At 41.1% G+C, this 20,594-nt stretch overlaps 1 protein-coding gene across 1 annotated transcript in view; it reads right to left on the bottom strand.

The window, feature by feature from the left end:
• Positions 1-20,594, bottom strand: part of LOC113016550 (FERM and PDZ domain-containing protein 4-like) — a 91,431-nt gene that overhangs the window by 4,543 nt on the left and 66,294 nt on the right. The window contains 10 exon segments of the mRNA XM_026159451.1: positions 739-1,713; positions 6,705-6,843; positions 6,976-7,158; positions 7,267-7,356; positions 10,078-10,204; positions 12,811-12,947; positions 13,476-13,595; positions 15,491-15,622; positions 17,742-17,849; positions 18,071-18,175. Coding sequence (XP_026015236.1) covers positions 739-1,713; positions 6,705-6,843; positions 6,976-7,158; positions 7,267-7,356; positions 10,078-10,204; positions 12,811-12,947; positions 13,476-13,595; positions 15,491-15,622; positions 17,742-17,849; positions 18,071-18,175 — 2,116 coding nt within the window.

Raw genomic sequence — 20,594 nt, 5'->3', positions numbered from 1 at the left:
AAGAGGTCATTGATCAGTCTTTAGGCTTGCGTGACTAGTACTTTAGCAATAATTTTCTCAGAGACTGCCATTAACTTCCAGCCGCTCCTTGTGACCAGTTGAGAATATAAACTTTTTCCTCATAATCGGTGGTTTTCAGAGGGTTGGACCAGTCTTTAGACCTTTGCGACTGTCTTACATGCTTGATCCCACAGTGTCATCATGGTTGTCACACATCCAAAATGGTGGGCAAGTTAATGTCACGTGGTCACTTGTCTGCAAAACCTTAATTAGCAAATGTGTAGCCAGCAGTTGAAACTGAGCTAAAACGGAAGATGAACATATGAAACTTTTAGCAACAAGTAATAGTTACACTTTTGAAAGTATCAGTAAACATAATTAACAGCTTAAATGGATGTTGAAGGTTAGGGTGGAACTGTAACTAAAACTAGTGGATTAATGTTTGAATTACTCCACTAGTTGCTACTCAATGTTGACCAAGCTAGTAGTTATGGTTAATGATTGAGGCAGTTTACAGACCATAGCTGCTAAATATGTAATTGTTAAGACTAAATTGTAAGCTGAAAGCAATTCAGATCTAGTTTAAAATGAGTTTAAAGTCCATTTGACAGAGCTAGGGAGGGAGAATTTAAGACAAAGAAAAGTTGGTAACCACTGGCTCAGTCAAGTTAAAGTGCTGTAAAATCAGTGCTAAATAAAGGCATCAACATTACTTTGCTGCATTAGTATTCAACAGACCTGGATTGTTACCGCTGGGTGGTGGCGGTGGTGGAGGCTTCTGTTCAGAGACAGAGAGAGCTTGCAGCGCTTGCAGTGTATTCATGACCGCATTTTCCAGTCCTCTCTCCCCTCCCCTGCTCCCTTCCCCCTCCCCATGCGTTGGAATGGCATCGATTAGTGAAACCGGAATATCGTCATTTTCACGTGTGCTTAGAGGCCTTCCCTCGGGTGCAACGTCCTCATCCAAACTGTCGCGAAAGCCTGGTGGTGGTGCTGCGATCGCAAGGTTGAGTGTCTGCAGCAGGGTGTCGTCTTCATCATCGTCAACACCATCATCGCCCTCGGGAGGAGGCAGCGACGTCAGGTCGATAATGTCGTCCGTAGAACCGGAAAGTGTGAGAAAGGTAGCTTTGCCGGCTGCTGTGGGTAGGCCCTCCCCTTGGATACCATCATGTGTCTCATCACCCACTGGCGTCCCCCCAGTGGAATCTTCTTCACAAGAATCCTCGTCTGGATCGCTTGTATTGCCACGATAAACTAGTTCCCTTAGCTCCTCACTACTTTCCTCGCTTATGATGTTACTATAGACGTGCTGAAATGGCTCTCTGTCCTGTTGCTGAAAGTATGTGTTGTTGTGCAAGTAGGGCGGTCCGTAGTTGGGTACCTCCGGGCTCTCTAACAGTCTTTCATAGCGTAAGTTCTTAAATTTATTGAGGGGTGGGTTCCCCTCAAAAATAAATGACACTTTGGCGCTCCGAGGTGAGTCTTGAGTTTTGTGTCTGGTAGCTGGAGGCAGAGGAGGGGGCAACGGACTCCTTCGGTTCTCAAGGTCTCTGTCAGGGTTTGGTGGTTCGTGGAAGTAAGGAGAAATGCTGTTTTCCCTTTGCCCATTGTCTGAGTACTCAGAGTCTCTGCTGTAGATCTCTACTTGACCAGGCTCCTCATTGTCCCCAAAAGATGTGCTGTAAGGCCACTCCAGGACACGTTCCTGACCTGCAAGGAACACAAGATTTTATCGCTTTACCTGTTTTGTATTTGATTTTGATTCAACTTTAAAGACCTGTTTCAGTTAAGCACTCTATTTCAAAGCAGGGTTTATGCAGCACTGTAAAACGTCAATTTTTAAATGTGTGACCTCGCAACAAGTTTTCATAGTTTCATGTGGAGTATTTTTCCAGACCATCAACATCTACTACTCAAGTGAAACTTTAGATATCCACCAATTTGTCCTAAACAGATGGCTTGTAATCCATATTATGTCACATACACACAGACAGGGCTGGGCCATATCATACCATACCATATCCTATTCACGGTAATACCGGTATAATGTTAGGCGATAAGAAAATGAAATATCGCAATGGAATATGGTTAAAACGCGCCTGCGCAGTGCCTTTGTTTTCAGACGCACATGGCAGAAAAAGCATGGCGGCAACGGAGAATGGTAAATGGCCTGTATTTATATAGCGCTTTACTAGTCCCTAAGGACCCCAAAGCGCTTTACATATCCAGTCATCCACCCATTCACACACACATTCACACACTGGTGATGGTAAGCTACATTGTAGCCACAGCCACCCTGGGGCGCACTGACAGAGGCGAGGCTGCCGGACACTGGCGCCACCGGGCCCTCTGACCACCACCAGTAGGCAACAGGTGAAGTGTCTTGCCCAAGGACACAACGACCGAGACTGTCCAAGAGAACCGGCAACCTTCCGATTACAAGGCGAACTCCCAACTCTTGAGCCACGATCGCTCAGAATGGGAAGGACAGAAGCGGTTTGTTGAACGAAACAGATGAACCAGGATTGGTTTGTTAAAATGGTGCAACTTCAGTGGTGTGGAACTGGTTTGGCTTTCGTCCATTAGATACACACCAAAGCACAATTTTTGGTAGCGCATGCAAGCGGGCCCAACATCAGTGTTGGGACTAACGCGTTATTAAGTAACGCGTTACAGTAACTACGTTATTATTGTGGTAACGAGCACGGTAACTAGTTATTATGCCAAAACCAGGAACGCGTTACTCGTTACTGGGATTTAGATAGGGTCGTTACTCGTTACTTCGTGTGGTGGCTATCGCGGAGCTTCCACAGATTCAGTAACATTAGCAAGTGGTGGAGGCCAGCAGGTGGATGAAGGAAAGGGGACGCAGAAGGAAAAGAGACCCGAGGCGGCCGCCGGTCCAAGTGTGAACTGAACTTCAGGTAAGAAGTTATGACCTGCAGTCTATCTGGGTCAGATATAAACCAAGTTTAGGTGGAGTTTATTTTCGTTATTCTGACTTTTTCCGTACTGCGTGCTAGCTAGCATGACGGAGTTTCTATACAGCTGGGTGGGTGCTATGAAGTTAATGATGTTGAACTTTATTTTGTTCATAAGTTATTAGAGTTGCCAACCGTCCCGTCTGGTATTCAGAGAAAATATTACGCGTTTCGTATTGAGGTGAAAAGGAACAGTTTGTCCCGTAATTCAGCTACAATGAAAAAGGCACAAAGCTGCAGTTATTCTGTGTCTTTGCTGCACAGCTGCCTCTTCTTTCATTCTCCCCCTCCCTCTCCCGTTTCCACTTCAATCATGAAAACTGATCAATGATCAGCTGATCGTCTTTTCTCTCTTGTTTGTTTATCGCTCACTTTGCGCCGAAAGAGGAAACCAGCGGATGTCGCGCTAAACAACAGCAGCACGTTTAAGCTTGATCAGCTGTTGTTAGAATTTATTTAATATTAATTTCTAGTATCAGCTGATGTTTGCTGGAGCAACAGCTGCACAAAAGCTGCTGGTCATGATATGGTTTGGTTATCTGGTGAGAGGGAAACATGAAGTTGAAACCAGGAGATGTCCTTACTGAATCATGAGAGCTGAACAGGTGATGGAGAAACAGGTTTACCTTTTAGGTGACATGAATGAGTTGAAGGGAAGTTATGAACTGTTTCTGAGAGACAAATAACCCCAGGATCCTTTTTTAGGTCGCTGACAGCTGGTAACTGTGCAGGTGCGGATCTAGTGAAGTGTTGCCAGGGGGGCAGGTAGGGCATTAACGGGGAAAGGGGGGCACAAAGAAATACTTTTCTTTCTTATTCTCATTTAAAATGTCTAGCTTTTAATAAATAATTATCTGAATCTTACAACAAACGATTGATAGATTGATGCATACAGTGGGGCAAAAAAGTATTTAGTCAGCCACCGATTGTGCAAGTTCCCCCACTTAAAATGATGACAGAGGTCAGTAATTTGCACCAGAGGTACACTTCAACTGTGAGAGACAGAATGTGAAAAAAAAAATCCATGAATCCACATGGTAGGATTTGTAAAGAATTTATTCGTAAATTAGGGTGGAAAATAAGTATTTGGTCACCTCAAACAAGGAAAATCTCTGGCTCTCACAGACCTGTAACGTCTTCTGTAAGAAGCTTTTCTGTCCCCCACTCGTTACCTGTATGAATGGCACCTGTTTGAACTCATCATCTGTATAAAAGACACCTGTCCACAGCCTCAAACAGTCAGACTCCAAACTCCGCCATGGCCAAGACCAAAGAGCTTTCGAAGGACACCAGGAAAAGTATTGTAGACCTGCACCAGACTGGGAAGAGTGAATCTACAATAGGCAAGCAGCTTGGTGTGAAAAAATCAACTGTGGGAGCAATCATCAGAAAATGGAAGACATACAAGACCACTGATAATCTCCCTCGATCTGGGGCTCCACGCAAGATCTCATCCCGTGGGGTCAAAATGATCATGAGAACGGTGAGCAAAGATCCCAGAACCACACGGGGGGACCTGGTGAATGACCTGCAGAGAGCTGGGACCAAAGTAACAAAGGTCACCATCAGTAACACACTACAACGGCAGGGAATCAAATCCCGCAGTGCCAGACGTGTTCCGCTGCTGAAGCCAGTGCATGTCCAGGCCCGTCTGAAGTTTGCCAGAGAGCACATGGATGATACAGCAGAGGATTGGGAGAATGTCATGTGGTCAGATGAAACCAAAGTAGAACTTTTTGGTATAAACTCAACTCGTCGTGTTTGGAGGAAGAAGAATACTGAGTTGCATCCCAAGAACATCATACCTACTGTGAAGCATGGGGGTGGAAACATCATGCTATGGGGCTGTTTTTCTGCCAAGGGGACAGGACGACTGATCCGTGTTAAGGACAGAATGAATGGGGCCATGTATCGTGAGATTTTGAGCCAAAACCTCCTTCCATCAGTGAGAACTTTGAAGATGAAACGAGGCTGGGTCTTCCAACATGACAATGATCCAAAACACACCGCCCGGGCAACAAAGGAGTGGCTCCGTAAGAAGCATTTGAAAGTCCTGGAGTGGCCTAGCCAGTCTCCAGACCTCAACCCCATAGAAAATCTGTGGCGGGAGTTGAAAGTCCGTGTTTCTCGGCGACAGCCCCAAAACATCACTGCTCTCGAGAAGATCTGCATGGAGGAATGGGCCAAAATACCAGCTACTGTGTGTGCAAACCTGGTAAAGACCTATAGTAAACGTTTGACCTCTGTTATTGCCAACAAAGGTTATGTTACAAAGTATTGAGTTGTATTTTTGTTATTGACCAAATACTTATTTTCCACCCTGATTTACGAATAAATTCTTTACAAATCCTACCATGTGGATTCATGGATTTTTTTTTCACATTCTGTCTCTCACAGTTGAAGTGTACCTCTGGTGCAAATTACTGACCTCTGTCATCATTTTAAGTGGGGGAACTTGCACAATCGGTGGCTGACTAAATACTTTTTTGCCCCACTGTATATACCATCAAAACAGTGTACATCACTGTCACAACAGTGTTTATTTTCATTCAAAGGCTTTATGATTTTTCCTATAATGGTGGGCTGGTCTCTAGTCAAAATGCCCGGGACGAGTTTTTTTGTCCCAGTCCAGCTCTGTATGCAGCTCATCTGCAGTCTGGTGTTACCTACATCTTCCTATTCAGAAGGCAGAATTTCCGAGTTCTGAGTACAATCGAAAGCACCACGACTGCAGTTTTTGTGTTGGATGTAAAAGGCGCACATGATGCTGTGACGTAGGCTAGAATCATGGCAGCAGTCAATGACGGTCCAGGCGTGGGATTTCTCTCGTGGAAATATGCACATTATCTTTTCCTTTCTATTGGTAGGTGGCACAGTGCACTTGTGGCAAGTAAGCAAGCTAGAAGACTGGCAAAGTTATGGAAGCAACACATTAACAAGAGAATTCTGAGTAAAACCAAAGTTACTTTCCCTAGTAACTAGTTACTTTGAAAGTAACGAGTAACTTGAAGTAACTGAGTTACTTTTGAGAGAAGTAACTAGTAATGTAACTAAGTTACTATTTTAAAGTAACTTACCCAACACTGGTTGTTATTACCGTATTTTTCGGAAAATAAGTTGCTCTTAAAATCCTTTGATTTTCTGAAAAAATCGACAGTGCCCCTTATAATTCTTCTGTATGAATTCTGGTTGTACTTACTGACCTCAAACCGATTTGTGGTACACGGCGCTCAAAAATCTGTAAAAAAATGTTTTAGTACGACTTTGCTAAGCTACGAAGCCACACCGCTTGATGGATTGTCGGAGCATTACAGCTATCGTAGTCGGGAACCTTGCAGAGTGATACGTACTGTGCTTCAATATTACCGTATTGTGTGTGTATAACCTCATTTTTAAGTTTTGTGGATATTATCCATGGTTATGCTGAGGATACGTCGGCCAATTTCCACTGGAAATGCCTTTTGGCTAAACTGCCAGCAAGGAATTTGCATTTTCACTGTTAAATTTTTATGTAGCTTTAATGCACATTAAAAAACAGCTGCTTGCTTTTTTTGTTGTTGTTTTTTTTTGCACTAATAAAGTTGCAGAGTTGCAAAGTATTGTGTCTAGTGTCAATTATATCGTCAGTTATAAAGTTATCGCAAATTTTCAAATATATATCGTGATAAATATTTTTGGCCATATTGCCCTGCCCTACACACAGACATGGATCATACTTACTAAGGTCATCCACTCCTGTGCTATTGCAGTGAGCCATGCTGAAAATAGATCTTCTCGAGTCCACTAGGAGGCGATAGTATCCTGCTGTTAGACAAGCCAGGTTCATTGCATCACTTGACTCCATGATCAGTGTGATGGGCTGTGAAAACAAAAAAGGGAGGATGTGCAGAAAAAAAATAGTTAAAGAAAACAACAGATGCTAAAATTAATGCAAGGCATTTTTGGGGTGGGGGGAGACTTGTTTTCAAAGACAGCTGTGCTCTGCTCTCACCCTGACGTCCAGAACATGCAGCTCCAGCCGGACATTGGTCTCATCCTCAGTGAGGATCTCAATGCGATTCACATGGCTGAAGTCAGCCAATAGGGCCACCAGGTTTGTGCGGGCATTGATGACGTGGCTGATGCCGTAACGTGGGCCCACTAACAGCGTCACCTCTGTCTGTTTCTCACCTTGCTACGGATTTCAAAACAAACAAACAAATTAAAATCAGCGAAAAGCTCAAGAAGAACTGACATTTACTCTCAAATTTTTCACAAGGCTTCCTGGATCAAATGGGCTTACCAACAGTATTGATTTGAACTCCCTCCCTCCAAAGAGTCTGAGTTCACTGAGGTACCTCAGGTAATGCACCTTGGCCTGCAAAGCGGTCAACTGTGCAGAGAGGAGCAAGGACATTAGTAAGAATCTGAAAAGGAAATAGCTTCCACCACAAGCAAATGCAATTTGTCTTCTAATGTCAGGATGTAAAGCACTCTCAAAACTATTTTGATCTGGCCCGCTGATTTTCCATTATATCCCATCATGTCATTTATATCTGATAAGGTTCCAAAGAGCTGCTCCACAGCAGTGCCACTCTTTACACCCTGCTTTTGTGGAGTTGTGCCTCTCCTGTGAGTGTGATTTAAACTCGAGATGCCAAACATTACAGCTGCTTTCATTTTACTCCAGTGTTCATTCATTCATGACCTGAGGTTTTATCCCTTCACTCTTAATTCCAAAGTGTAGTCCAGCAATATTTTACTGTGCAGTCAGCCTCACATAGAAAATGCTAATAGGAACGTCTGATCTCTGTGAATACATTTGATTAGCTAGTGCCAATCGAGCCGCTTGGCCTTATGCACATGGGCTGAAGCTTTGGTGTGTTTCAACTGATATACATTCATCACCTACAACATAAAGCTGCATTACTTTGATTAAACTGGACAATTAAACTGGAGTAATATCAGTTTGCCTGCTGATAATTGATGTCGCCAGCATTCAGGTTCTTTGCCCACTTCTGCTTTAGAGTGGCTCTTTGTATATTATGATGTACAGACGTGTTATAAATCAAATAAGCACAGGCACTGTGCCTGGCTTGGTGCTTTTTGAGACCCAGCCCATGTTTCAACATGCTCGGGAAGTTGTACATGAGCTTATGATGTGTTCTGGAGTGGAGAATGGGGGTCATTTGAAAAAAAAAAAAAATCATGGTGGACATAGCCTTTGCATCTTACTGTTGGTTCTTGATGGATTAGGTCAAGGGTGGTAAACATATGACCCAGGGGCTAAAATCAGCCCAGCAAAGACTCCAATCCAGGCCACTGGATAGCTTTAGGAAAATTTTTGTATTTGCTTAATTGAAGTTTTAAAGCATTTCCTGCTGATAAAGGTGGCCCACATCACCATTCATATTACAACAAAGTACCAGGACCTTTTCTACAATTTTACACATTTAGTTATTGCACTTTAAGCCCAAAGCTGTCAGAGTGCTTTCATTTACTACAGCATTTCTTTATCATGTAGAAAAACTGAGACATGCTGTTAAAATTGTACTTTTTTAGTTAAACTTCTGGAAAATGGGAGTTTCAGTGGTCTCACCCACTTAAGATCACATTGGGCTCCATACAGCCCATCGTGTAAAATGAGTTTGACATCCCTGGATTAAATGACGGATCCAGACAGATGACGCACTATTCTTCTAGGTATTGCCTCACTTTGTGTTTAGATAATGACAGTTGGGCCTAAAACGTTAGCACAAAATGATCCCATAGCACAAGACAGCCATTAAATCCCCTTCCTATAGGAGTCAAAGGCTCAGGTTTTGCTTTGATTTGTCTGTCAGATGCAAATGGTTTCATTTATTAGTTTAGAAAACTGAGAATCTGACTCTAAATATGCATCATATTTCATAGCAAATAACAGAAATGAATGATCAAGAGCTCGGCTGCAATATGAGACTTGTTTTGTGGGGTCGTAAAATGGTATGAAATATGTGTATCCTCGAGGAGAAACTTGCGCATACATAATATTCAGTCGGAATGAATACATGTTTGGTGCTCCAGTGAGCATTTGTGGAGACTCGACTATGCATGTGAGATCAGCTGTGAGCATTAGGGATATATGTTCATCGCAATAAATGAAAATTTCCATCAGTGCAATGCTGTGGTTCATCCATGTGTTTTTAATTGAATACATTTAGCTTTTGTTATTTATAGAAATGAGCTACAGCATGGCCTAGTTCAGTGTAACTTAAATGCTGCACACTATGTGAGATTTGTCCATTCTATGTGTAGAAGAGAAGCCATAACCTGATATGGGTTAGTATCGAAATCAGCTGATCTGCTGGGATTGTGGCTGAACTTGAGCTGGTGGTCTGTCTGAACTAATGCCATGCTCAATTTGATGTTTCACAGCATTGTTTTGGAGCTTTTTTAGAATTTAAGAAATAATATCTACTTCCTACATCATGCATCAAATACAACATGTCCAGAGTTGATTTACGCAGCGAGGCTCAGAAATGTGAGCCCATGGCCTATCCCATGACTCTATGGGACATTAAAGTCCGCAAGAACTCACAAACAAGTGCCGATGGCTTACCATGAATACACTCTATCTAACTCTGATTCACTAACAGAATTTGCATGACAGCTGATTGTAAATCACTGGGTGCCGCTGAAACTCTTGCAAGGGTCGGCTGCTGATTTGTACTTGTCAAAGTTAATATGGGTGCTGGAGAATGAGAAGACTGGCAGCTGCTTGCATCATTGAAACAGTTTTTGTTTGTTTGTTTGTTTTTTTAAAAAGCTAAAAAGTTCAGCCCAAGTTTGATTAGCTTCCCCTGACTGGAACATGTGTGCGCTTTTAAATTTAAATATCTTATTATGCATAAAGTTTGACAATCCATTGTTATTCACATTAGCATTCAAGGTCTAGCTTGACAAAGGGTCTTAGGTTGACAAGGGTGAGAACCTTTACAAGGTGGAGTATGGCAACGATGCTATTTTAGGATATTGCGTCAGAAAACGGAGAGGCAGTGTGTTTGCGTGCATGTGTGTGTGTCAGAGTGTGTCAGCTTATTAACAAGGGCAAGGAAAGACAAAGAGAGCTGGTTACTTTTTTCCCTGGAGGCACGAGGTTCTGGTTGGTTTTGAGGATGTGTGTCAGAGCCTTCTTGACGTTTTTCTCCTTCATGCTGGACAGCACAGCAGGAGGCAGAAACAGTGACAAACCCCACTCTTTTCTGTCGAGAGAAGATTGATTTCAGCATAAAGCAGCCCTTAGAAAAAAAAATCCTTCCACAGTGGTTAAAAAACAGCTACAAATTGGGAGGGAAGCTGTTAGTAACAACAAAACGATGAATTGACTTTCAGGTGGACAGCTTTGTCAAAGGAGAAAGTGTTTCCTCAACAGGACCTTAAAAATGTGAGAGAGCTATATGCGCTGAGACCCTAATATTTACAGTGCTTTACTCAGTGCTGGAGGACAAGTTAAATAAGGGCAGCCAGGCGGATTCCCTTACTTACACTGGGACTGCACAGAAACAGATGTGTCAACATTATATTGCCATATAAAAGTACAATAACAGCATTTTCTTGTAACTCTCAATTGATTAAAAAACAAACAAACATCCTGACTGTTTGCTAAAGTCACGCTTCTTCTAAAGGTGACCGGTTATGCTCATTTACAACTCTATTTTTTTGTACTTAGACTCTACAAGGGTAGCTTTGCATATTTCATAATTCGAAGTACTCTTCATTTTTCTCATACTGAGCCACTGTCTCCTGTTTTAGCTCCTCTCCCTTTAATAATAATAATAATAATAATAATAATAATAATAATAATGGATTGGATTTATATGGCGCTTTTCAAGGCACCCAAAGTGCTTTACAATGCCACTATTCATTCACTCTCACATTCACACACTGGTGGCCTTTAAGGCCACCCTGCCTCTAACCCAGGTTTCTCTTAATTGGCTTTCTAATTGATGGGTGGGGCTTCCTTAAAACATTCATATTAGGGATATCCACACTGAGTGACATTAAATAAAGTGTGAAACAGAGTGAAAGGGCATATAAAATCCAGCCGCAACCTGACTTCAGCCCATTTGGGCAATATGATGATTTTATTATTTAATCCTTTGGCCATCTTTAATATGAGCATCCACCACTAAAAATAACGGTTTAACTGTTGTCAAAAAACAGGAAATTTACCATTTAAAAAGGTGTCTTTAGTGTTAAAATTTGTCTACGTGGGTAGTAGTTACAGTAGTTACTCCATGTAACCCCGCCTCTTCGAGTACTGAACACTGATTTCTTTTACCTTTGCTTGTGTCGGGTGACTAAACTTTATTCTATCGTGGTTCCTTTGGCACTCCTTACCTGTGCCTCTGGATGCATCATCATCCTACTATTACAATGTATGTATGTATAATCGTTCCCAGACCTCCCAGAACTGGCTCAATCTTGATTAAACTTGGCCTAAAAACTACTTTGGGTACCAAGATTCATAAATGGTAAATGGCATGTATTTGTATAGCACTTTACTAGTCCCTAAGTACCCCAAAGCGCTTTACACAACCAGTCATTCACCCATTGATGATGGCAAGCTACATTGTAGCCACAGCCACCCTGGGACGCACTGACAGAGGTGAGGCTGCCGGACACTGGCGCCACCAGGCCCTCTGACCACCACCAGTAGGCAACAGGTGAAGTGTCTTGCCCAAGGACACAACGACCGAGACTGTCCAAGCCAGGGCTCAAACCGGCAACCTTCCGATTACAAGGCGAACTCCCAACTCTTGAGCCACGATCGCCCCATAACATCAACATGGTGATTGATTAAAGTATTTATCTCACATAAAAAGTAACTGTTTCTGTTTATCTGTATTTGGATATAGAAGTTGCATGATTAGGGCAGGTTCAAGAATCTATGCCATTTTCAGGTATGCATTTAGCAGTCATTTAGTAGTAATTAAGCTCTTACGGTTTTATGGGTAGATCATGCAACAGAAAAGATATCTATAACAATCAACATAAATAGCTGACAATATTGGTTGTACCACATACACAATGGGGTATGACTACTATTAAGTTACATCTTCCTATTGTATTTCTAATGGGTCCAAATTGTTGGTAATTGAATGGACTTCGATTACAATTCTCAACTGTAACTGTATCAGGTTTTTACAAGATAACTTTTTTAGAGCAAAACTTGCATCAATGGTGATTATTAATGCTGATCACTTAATCACTGATGACGATTTAGAGGTGGGTTAATATCTCAACACTGAACTGCAGAATACTGAAAAAAACATAATTTAAGAAACTAGAAAATATTACCTTTTAAATTCAAGTCTCTTCATTATAGGCGAACATTTTCTAACCCTACACAGTGTGCTCACTGCTAGTCATATATTCATGTACAAAGATTATTCGAAAATATTTTTGTATTATTTGGAGTTTTATTTTACCCGTATCATATTCAAACTAATAATCAGCCATGAGTTTTGATGTAAGCACATCTGAGAATGCCATAAATTTTCTCAAGTTGCCATTAACAACAGTCTGACAGTGTCAGCAAACTATTCAAGGAAACATTTCTTTCTGTTATGTGATTTTTTTTTGTTTAGCCAGAAAGATGCATTCATCCAAGAAGGGAACAAGGGCAACGAATTCGAATAATGCCAGATAAACTTTTGCAAAACCATCAGAAAACTTTTAGAAAAAAAACTCTGTTATTTATTATTAATGATGAGCTGCAGCCTGTACAAGAGTTTTACATTTACAGACATGTCAAGAGTGTCAAAAACACACTCGTACCCACAGCTGCATTTACATGCACACTTACTGGATGTATTTCAGGGAGACCTTCTGACTCTGTCTGGTTGTCATGGTGAGGATGTACATCTGCAATGCAGCCAATCGCAGCGCAGCATCATACTTGAGCTCCTGGCCAAACCGCTCTAAGACCACATCGTTACAACTCTGCAGTAAAGGAGAAAGTTACGTAAGAGTCCTTAAGTTTTTTGGGGCTTGTGAAGCGCATTTCATCTCTACAAAGAGCTATTCGAGCACCAGCGCATCCCCACTGAGCTGTAATAAGTTGTTCACAACCTCTGTGGCTAGAGATCCCTTCAAAGGGATGCGCTGTAGCTTCCAGTCCCAGATGAAGGACTCGGAAACACAAAATAGTGAACTCTGACAGAAAGAAAAAAAAGATGATTAACTTGGCTTCTCTCAGGCTATTTCACTTGACTAATTATCAAAGGAATCCTCAGGAAGCAATTTATTATTTCAGAGGGAAGTAGTTCATACAACAGTTGATATAAAGACTTCATTTGCAAATGAGGATTTTTGTCTTGAAAGGATTAATTCTCCACAAAACTAAGTAAGTCTGTAGATCATGAAAAATAATTTCCAAACCATCTGGCAGCAGAGGATTTGGATGTATTTATATTTAACAGTCGACAAGTCTCACCTCGTGCTCATGCTGCTACTGTTGCCACCGCTCACCTGAACATAGAGGTATTCAAACGCAACAGCGTCTCTCCGCAGCAGCTCCACTGGGTCCCTGGGAACAAAGCTGATTCTAAAGAAACACTTCATCTTGTCACAGCCGGGTCTCTGAGTCACCTGGGGTTGAAAAGCACAGACAAAGAGAAGTGTGAACATGTGAAAACACAGTAAACAAGCTATGTGTAAGTATATGCAGAAACTCAAGTTGTTCAAAAGTTCATGTTGGATCATTACGAGCTTTGAGAGTCATCGTACCAATCACTATCAGAGGTCATGTGGGGTTTTTCAGTAAGTGCAACACCCTAAATCATGTCCCATTTTATTGCCTTTTTTTTTCTTTTACATGGGACAAAGATGAACATCATCCTTTAATTAAAAAAAAGACTTGAAGCTAGTTTGATTTAATAAGACTGGCTTCACGTCTTATTAAATAAAATCATAAACCCAAGAAGAAAAGTCTTATTGTTGTATTCATTCAAGTGAGAAGAAGGGTCATTTTTAAAAGGAGATTCAAAGGGTCAATCATTGGTTTCTAGGCCTGTGTGACTGGGGCCTAAGCTGCTCAAATATTCTTTCAATTTCAAAGAGAAGTAGTGAAAAAGTAGGATGACACTCCAATTAAGTCTACTTCCCGGATTTTGGGAATGCACGGACGTCCTGTTATCTTAGTGTTTGTATATGTATGTAGGTATGGGTGGGCCAATCTGAAGCAAGCCTTTCACAGACATCATCACACATACATTACTAAGATCTATATGTTCTTAAAAAAGAGTTATCATGAATCTCAGTCCTTTTGATTTTTAGTTTATTTCATCATCATAACCGAGTGAATGTTATGTTACTTTCCATATGATTCAAATGTCCTACTTATGTCACCTGTTCAAAACTTCACATTTACTAAAATTTGTATTTGCGATTAAATTTTTGTTCGAGTCACTACTACATACAGAACGTAAAAAAATGGCATTTGTGTCTATGTAAAAAACTAACTCAAACTAATTCAAAGAAATGAAGTTAATAAATAGTTATATGAGAAAATAAGTTAATAATTAATAATGACTGCATGTCAGCTTAAAAGCTCAGGTTCATTTTGTGACAACCTATAGGGTAGTTAACTAGTTTTTACCAGGCGTCGTATTTTAAAAACCAATTAAACTAAATAAACTCTGAAAAATAACCACTTATCATGGGTGTCAAACCAGTGCAAAATCAAACTGCCAAAAATGTGAATCTTCAAGTAAAAGTCTTAAATTTATGAATACATTTATGACCAGTGGTGAACATATATAGCATTGGCTGCAGAAACATTAGTACAAAAGCAACGACAGCAGCAGCGGCACTGTTTTGTTTTGTATATTCATAGCCATATTAGTTGTATTAAGACCACTTTGCAACCTAAAGACATGCTTGTGCAATCCAGCAGCAGTAACCTAGAAAAACCTCACTTTGCTTGCTGTGGTTGTTCATGCATTTGCTTCCATCCTCCATTCAAGACAAAACCACAAGACTGGCATCGTCTTTTAAATATTGATCATATTTTGTAAATTATTTAATATTGCGTCGTGTAGAAAGGGCAAGAGTTTTTTTTTTCTTTTAATCTATACACTTCAAGAGTTACCAGCTTCCTCAAACACACCTGTCCTCAGTAGTGACACTCGGGTGTATTACAGTATAGAGAATAGTTTTCAGACTCTCAAAGAGTCTTCAGCCATTGTGTGTGCCACGTGCAGAGCTCTTCACATCTGAACTGTGTGGCATGAATATTAATATTGTCCTCCTGTGATGAACCCTATTAGAATATACTGGGCACTGTGTATGTGTGTGTGGTTGTGTAGGTGTAATGTGAGCTGTCGCCACTGCTGTGCAAGTGCTGATAAATGACACTGGGGTCTAAATGCTGCTTGAATACTGAGCAGGAATGTGTGTGTGTGTGTGTGTGTGTGCCAGTTGTTGTGTGTGAAAGACAGAAAAGAAGGCAAAGAAAGTGAAAAGAACAAGGCAACATCCCCGACCTGAGTAAGCATCTCCTGTTCGTGCAGGAGAAGCAGTTTACTCTCAGAGCCTTCGGTCCTCTGTTCCAACACCAGGGAGAAGTGCTCGATGCATTTGATTGACAGCTTCTCTTGCAGGGTCAGGATAACTTCCTGAAAGAATAATAGAAAAACTCACAATAACAGATTTTAACTGTTCTTGAAAACCTTCCTCAGGATACCTTTAAAATAAAAAAGACTTTTAAGCACACTTAAAAGGGACCTATTACGGTTATTTCCAACTTAATATTTTAAGTCTAGGGTTCTACTGAAGCTTTTTATTCTTCATTGGCTATCAAAAAAGCCTACTGCTCTTATACTGGGACTCTCATGGGCTTCACCCATGACAGTCAAACATAAGGCATGAGGGCCATAATCGGCCAGACAAAGACAGCAGTCCAACCCACTGGACTGTATTGCAAAATATGACAAAGGTGATCAAAGGTGTTCATAAATGTTGGACTTTTAATTGTGTTTTCATATGTTTTACACATACTATTGAATTTGCACTTCTTTTTCTTATATTATATTTCAGAATTTAAATGTGTTGTTAAACTTCTTCACACTGACAGAAAGAGAGGTTTCACTAATTTGGCGAGTCTGAAATATGTCTTTTTTTTTATCATCCTTCCCTTCAGGACAAATATCTTCCGATTTGCTGCCTGTTTGTGAGAGTCAGCCAATCAGACAATTTAAAGCAATTTAAAGGGTGAGGGTTCCACTCATACCCAAAACTATGTCTTATTGAGATTACTTTCTATGACATCATACATAGCCAAAAGAAGAAAAACAGTCTTAAACTGAGTGATGAAGAAAAGTCTGTAGAAAACTCTTCAACCTTCAGTAATTCTGTTATAGATTTATTGCCTTGCCTGGGTTTATTGTCCTGTTGCATGACCCAATTTGGCCAAGCTTTAGCTTTTGAACAGATACATATTTGACTCTAAAATACTTTGGTAGACAGAGACGTTCATGGCTGACTCAGTGACTGCAAGATACCCAGGTCCTGTAGTTCCAAAACAAGCCCAAATCATCACCACTCCACCACCGTGCTTGATAGTTGGTATGAGGTGTTTGTGCTGATGTGTTATGTTTGATTTCCACCAGACATGATGCTGTGCATTATGGTAAACATCTCCATTTTGGTCTCATCTGTCCGAAGGAAATTGCTGTTGAAGTCTTGTGCATGGTGAATCATTGCAAGGCCTGACTCTGGAGTGAATATATAGAAGTGCTCATACTTGGTGATGATTAGCATCTGATCAGCAACACTTATGCTGCTAATTACCCTCTTAATTCCTTAACATATTCTGCACTGGATTACAATATAAGCATATCTAAGTGTTTAAGTAGGTCATGACTACAGTTCCATGCAGGGAAGATATGATGGCATTACGCCTGAATTTTATGCAAAACTGTTATTTTTCCTGTGTTTGTAACATAAACTAAATGACAGAAGCAACAAAGCGGTGTGGAGTGCAGGATAACTTATTCTGGTGGTAACTTTATATAAAAAGGTCAAAGCATGTTTTAGTAAGTAAGGTGTCTTGCTTCCAGCAGGCCTGTCACTCATCTGACTGCTTCCTTTTGGAGCTTTGGTAGTAACACATTTGCATGAGGTGTACCTCAACAGCAGCAGTTCAAACAGTAGCAGTGTGCAGCGATCAAATAGGTGAGCTCAGGTTAAAAGAAAATGTAGCAGCTGTGACTGAGTTCATCAAAGAATCGTCCACTTTGACCAGGTGCAGCACCTCATTCTGATCCCGAAAATCTCTTTAGTCAGTAAATGCTGTCTCCTATTCACTGTATACCCCAACTTGATCATTTGGCATCACCTGGCAGCTTTATTCTACTGGTCATTTCTGTCCCACCCACTGGAGAGCGGTGAATAAGAAAGATAAAAGGCAATTTCTGTCCAGGTTAGGATGACATCCTTTGCTGTGAGGTTGAGAGAAAAGAAAGTCATTATGCCTCTTGCTTTCTGAATTCGCTCTGGGAGTTTCAGAGGATCATAGCTGAATAAGAATTAACAAGTCAAAAAATGAGAATACGCTCTTTGTCGCCTTGACTGAATAACTAAAGAGCTCAAACAAATGGAAGTGAATTTCACAGTCCGCGCGTGTGTTAAGACTCACTAATTTGGACTCTTGATAACATCCCCCTACTGTAATTACAAATGCAGCAGAAGCTGCTTATTTCATGACGTAAGCCTTAAGTTGTTGCACACGCATACCTTGATGGAGGTACTACAGTCAAAGCGAAAGGACTTTGTCTGCCCGTTCTCCAGGTAGACCTTTAGGACATTTGGCATGAACAGAAGAGAGTTGTCCTTCATCGGGTTCTGCAAAGGAGGGACAGGATTAGTCTTTTCATTCTGTGCACGTGCCGTGGGTTCAATACATGGAAGGAATTCATAAAAGTGCCATGTCGTAACTCATTTATGTGACTGTCTTACATCCATTGAAATCGCTGTCTAAAGTGGAAACCAGCTGGCATTGCCTATATAGGTCATACAAGCTCGTGTGTATGCGCGAGTGCATGTGTTTGTGTGGTAGAACTGACCGGAACCTGGCCGTTTATAATGACCTCCTCAGCAAAGCGTACTTTGACCGGATTGGACTTGAGCATGGCTTTTTTGGCTGCACTGATGAACGCTGATTTAGGGGACTAGGAGGCAAGCGTCCAAAAAGTGATAGAGAGAAAGCAAGCAAGAGAGGAGAGGAAGGGAAGAAAGAGACAAACAGATGGAGAGAAAGAGATCAACAGGAAAATCGATGTTCAAACAAACAAAAAAAACTGTTTTCAGTCCCAGTTTATGGACTATAAGAGCTATGTTTGACTCTTCCCCCCCCCCCCAAAATCAATCAAAAACAGCACTTTTACAGCAGACTCTTCATACTTTATTTAGCAGAAATGTAACCCAGGAGGAAATTCTGAAGTGTTAGGAAATACAGGATCATCACTTCCACTCCTTTAAACGATTAAACTTAAACTCCTTTGTTCGTGACAGTAACAAATGCCATGAAAACACTGACATCATAACCTTTCTGTTGCATTCCACCTAGAGCACATTTCCTCCAGTGGAAGGAGGAGGACATGTTTTCTTTAAAGAGAAAGAAATGGTGCAGCTGTTAGGAGCTACAGGGAGTGCAGAATTATTAGGCAAATTAGTATTTTGTCCACATCATCCTCTTCATGCATGTTGTCTTACTCCAAGCTGTATAGGCTCGAAAGCCTACTACCAATTAAGCATATTAGGTGATGTGCATCTCTGTAATGAGAAGGGGTGTGGTCTAATGACATCAACACCCTATATCAGGTGTGCATAATTATTAGGCAACGTCCTTTCCTTTGGCAAAATGGGTCAAAAGAAGGACTTGACAGGCTCAGAAAAGTCAAAAATAGTGAGATATCTTGCAGAGGGATGCAGCAGTCTCAAAATTGCAAAGCTTCTGAAGCGTGATCATCGAACAATCAAGCGTTTCATTCAAAATAGTCAACAGGGTCGCAAGAAGCGTGTGGAAAAACCAAGGTGCAAAATAACTGCCCATGAACTGAGAAAAGTCAAGCGTGCAGCTGCCAAGATGCCACTTGCCACCAGTTTGGCCATATTTCAGAGCTGCAACATCACTGGAGTGCCCAAAAGCACAAGGTGTGCAATACTCAGAGACATGGCCAAGGTAAGAAAGGCTGAAAGACGACCACCACTGAACAAGACACACAAGCTGAAACGTCAAGACTGGGCCAAGAAATATCTCAAGATTGATTTTTCTAAGGTTTTATGGACTGATGAAATGAGAGTGAGTCTTGATGGGCAAGATGGATGGGCCCGTGGCTGGATTGGTAAAGGGCAGAGAGCTCCAGTCCGACTCAGACGGCAGCAAGGTGGAGGTGGAGTACTGGTTTGGGCTGGTATCATCAAAGATGAGCTTGTGGGGCCTTTTCGGGTTGAGGATGGAGTCAAGCTCAACTCCCAGTCCTACTGCCAGTTTCTGGAAGACACCTTCTTCAAGCAGTGGTACAGGAAGAAGTCTGCATCCTTCAAGAAAAACATGATTTTCATGCAGGACAATGCTCCATCACACGCGTCCAAGTACTCCACAGCGTGGCTGGCAAGAAAGGGTATAAAAGAAGAAAAACTAATGACATGGCCTCCTTGTTCACCTGATCTGGACCCCATTGAGAACCTGTGGTCCATCATCAAATGTGAGATTTACAAGGAGGGAAAACAGTACACCTCTCTGAACAGTGTCTGGGAGGCTGTGGTTGCTGCTGCACGCAATGTTGATGGTGAACAGATCAAAACACTGACAGAATCCATGGATGGCAGGCTTTTGAGTGTCCTTGCAAAGAAAGGTGGCTATATTGGTCGCTGATTTGTTTTTGTTTCGTTTTTGAATGTCAGAAATGTATATTTGTGAATGTGGAGATGTTATATTGGTTTCACTGGTAAAAATAAATAATTGAAATGGGTATATATTTGTTTTTTGTTAAGTTGCCTAATAATTATGCACAGTAATAGTCACCTGCACACACAGATATCCCCCTAAAATAGCTAAAACTAAAAACAAACTAAAAACTACTTCCAAAAACATTCATACACTGTATTTACAGGACTTTTTCTCTATAGTGGCTGAAAGCTGAAGTTTATTCTTGCCATTAGGTAGTGGAATTAAAAAACTATGGGCCAGATTTACTGTTTTAAAAAAACTAAACCCAGGTGCAGTCCCAGCACACCAAAAAACAAAACAAAACAAAAAAACCCCACGTTAAATAGCAGTAAATTATTCTCTAAATGATTTAGATCTTGAAAGAGAAACTCCCAGAAATACACATAGAACAGGGTAAGTTGCAAAAATCTCGCACAAAAATTTGATTTTCTTCCACAAGTCTCACTTTTATTTCCTCTTGGAAGACTCCTGAACTTTATAGGCCTACTTAACTGCTAGCTTGTAAGCTGTTAGCTTGCAGAGCGACTCCTCTTCTCTACTTGGTTATAAAATACTACCATTTTGTCAATGCTAGTGACACTTTAGACAACTAAAAACACATCTTTTTAGAATTTACATTTTGTTAACTTTTGTCT

The sequence above is a fragment of the Astatotilapia calliptera genome, chromosome 23 (genome assembly GCF_900246225.1).
Source record: "Astatotilapia calliptera chromosome 23, fAstCal1.2, whole genome shotgun sequence".
Taxonomy (NCBI): Eukaryota; Metazoa; Chordata; class Actinopteri; order Cichliformes; family Cichlidae; genus Astatotilapia; species Astatotilapia calliptera.
The sequence above is the reverse complement of the archived record's forward strand: the minus strand, read 5'-3'. Positions and strand labels throughout refer to the sequence as shown.